Source organism: Opisthorchis viverrini (assembly GCF_000715545.1).
Source record: "Opisthorchis viverrini unplaced genomic scaffold opera_v5_417, whole genome shotgun sequence".
Lineage (NCBI taxonomy): Eukaryota > Metazoa > Platyhelminthes > Trematoda > Opisthorchiida > Opisthorchiidae > Opisthorchis > Opisthorchis viverrini.
In genome coordinates, this window is record NW_008752073.1 from 251,898 (window position 1) to 252,899 (window position 1,002).

Here is a 1,002-nt window from a genome sequence, read left to right on the forward strand (position 1 = left end):
GTTTTGGGCACAGCTGACGGGATAGCTTGGAAGTGAAATTTTCTGATCCACTTCTTTTATTACTGAGACTTTCAGGTGTATAACACCATCCATACGGTCAATGAAGACTCTGGACGGCTCGATGCTGATTCATCAGGCAGCCCTACCGTCCGAAGTTCCAGACCTCTACGGCTTATTGAGCGTCTGCGATGACGAACGGCAAAACAGATAGTGGGCTATCATTGACCTTGTGGGTAGCATTCTCCGGCATTGTGAGTACCGCTCTAACTGCAACGATTGTCGGCCTTTATGATACGCATTCAGTTGAGGAATATTAATAACAAGAGATCCATAAAGGAAACTACTCACAAGGTTGCTGAAAACCCTTCGACAGCCTACGACCGGTTTCGCCCCTTTTGGGGCTCATCAGGTAGGCGTAGTCCCTGAGTTTCCGTCAACCTTATGGTCTACTTGAACCCGAATTATTTCGAGAAATACGCTCATTTGCAAATCAATTTGGTTTTCACGAGTAACCCAACTGAATCTCGCGTTTATGACATTCTACAACTGAATGTGCTGCACACAGTTGAGTTTCTCGTGAAAACCAAATTGGTTTACAAATGAGTTTATTTCTCGAAAACAGGAGATCCACTTTTGTTTACTGACTCCTTAGTTAGCAACAAACCTACTTGCGATTGAGTATTACTCTGCAAACTTTTCATGTGGTGCTAAACATGCGCAAGGAACCTCCTTGAATGCGCAAATCCTGGGGCAGATCGTTTGTTTCCTTAGCGTGTGCTTCTTCAAACGGCTAGCATATGTGAAAGTTTGATTCATCGCCCGCGTCCCATCTCATATCACCTGTCACCCTAGACTATTTCGATGTGCTTTAATGGGAATTGTCACCTCATCTTGTTGATTACCCAGTCATACAGGTCAATCTATTGCAAATGCAGTCCAATTCAAAGTTTCTTCGTACACTAGCGGATTAACTTTCAGCACACTGTCACAGTGGATTCGGCG

At 44.3% G+C, this 1,002-nt stretch overlaps 1 protein-coding gene across 1 annotated transcript in view; it reads left to right on the plus strand.

Annotated features, from left to right (window-relative positions):
* The window catches only part of T265_10854 (hypothetical protein), a gene marked incomplete at both ends in the record, with an annotated part of 2,594 nt that extends 2,168 nt beyond the window's left edge, over window positions 1-426 (plus strand). Inside the window, one exon of the mRNA XM_009177341.1 lies at window positions 304-426. Within this exon, the coding sequence (XP_009175605.1) occupies window positions 304-426 (123 nt within the window). The remainder of the gene's footprint in view (window positions 1-303) is intronic.
* Between the last annotated feature and the right edge of the window lie 576 nt (window positions 427-1,002).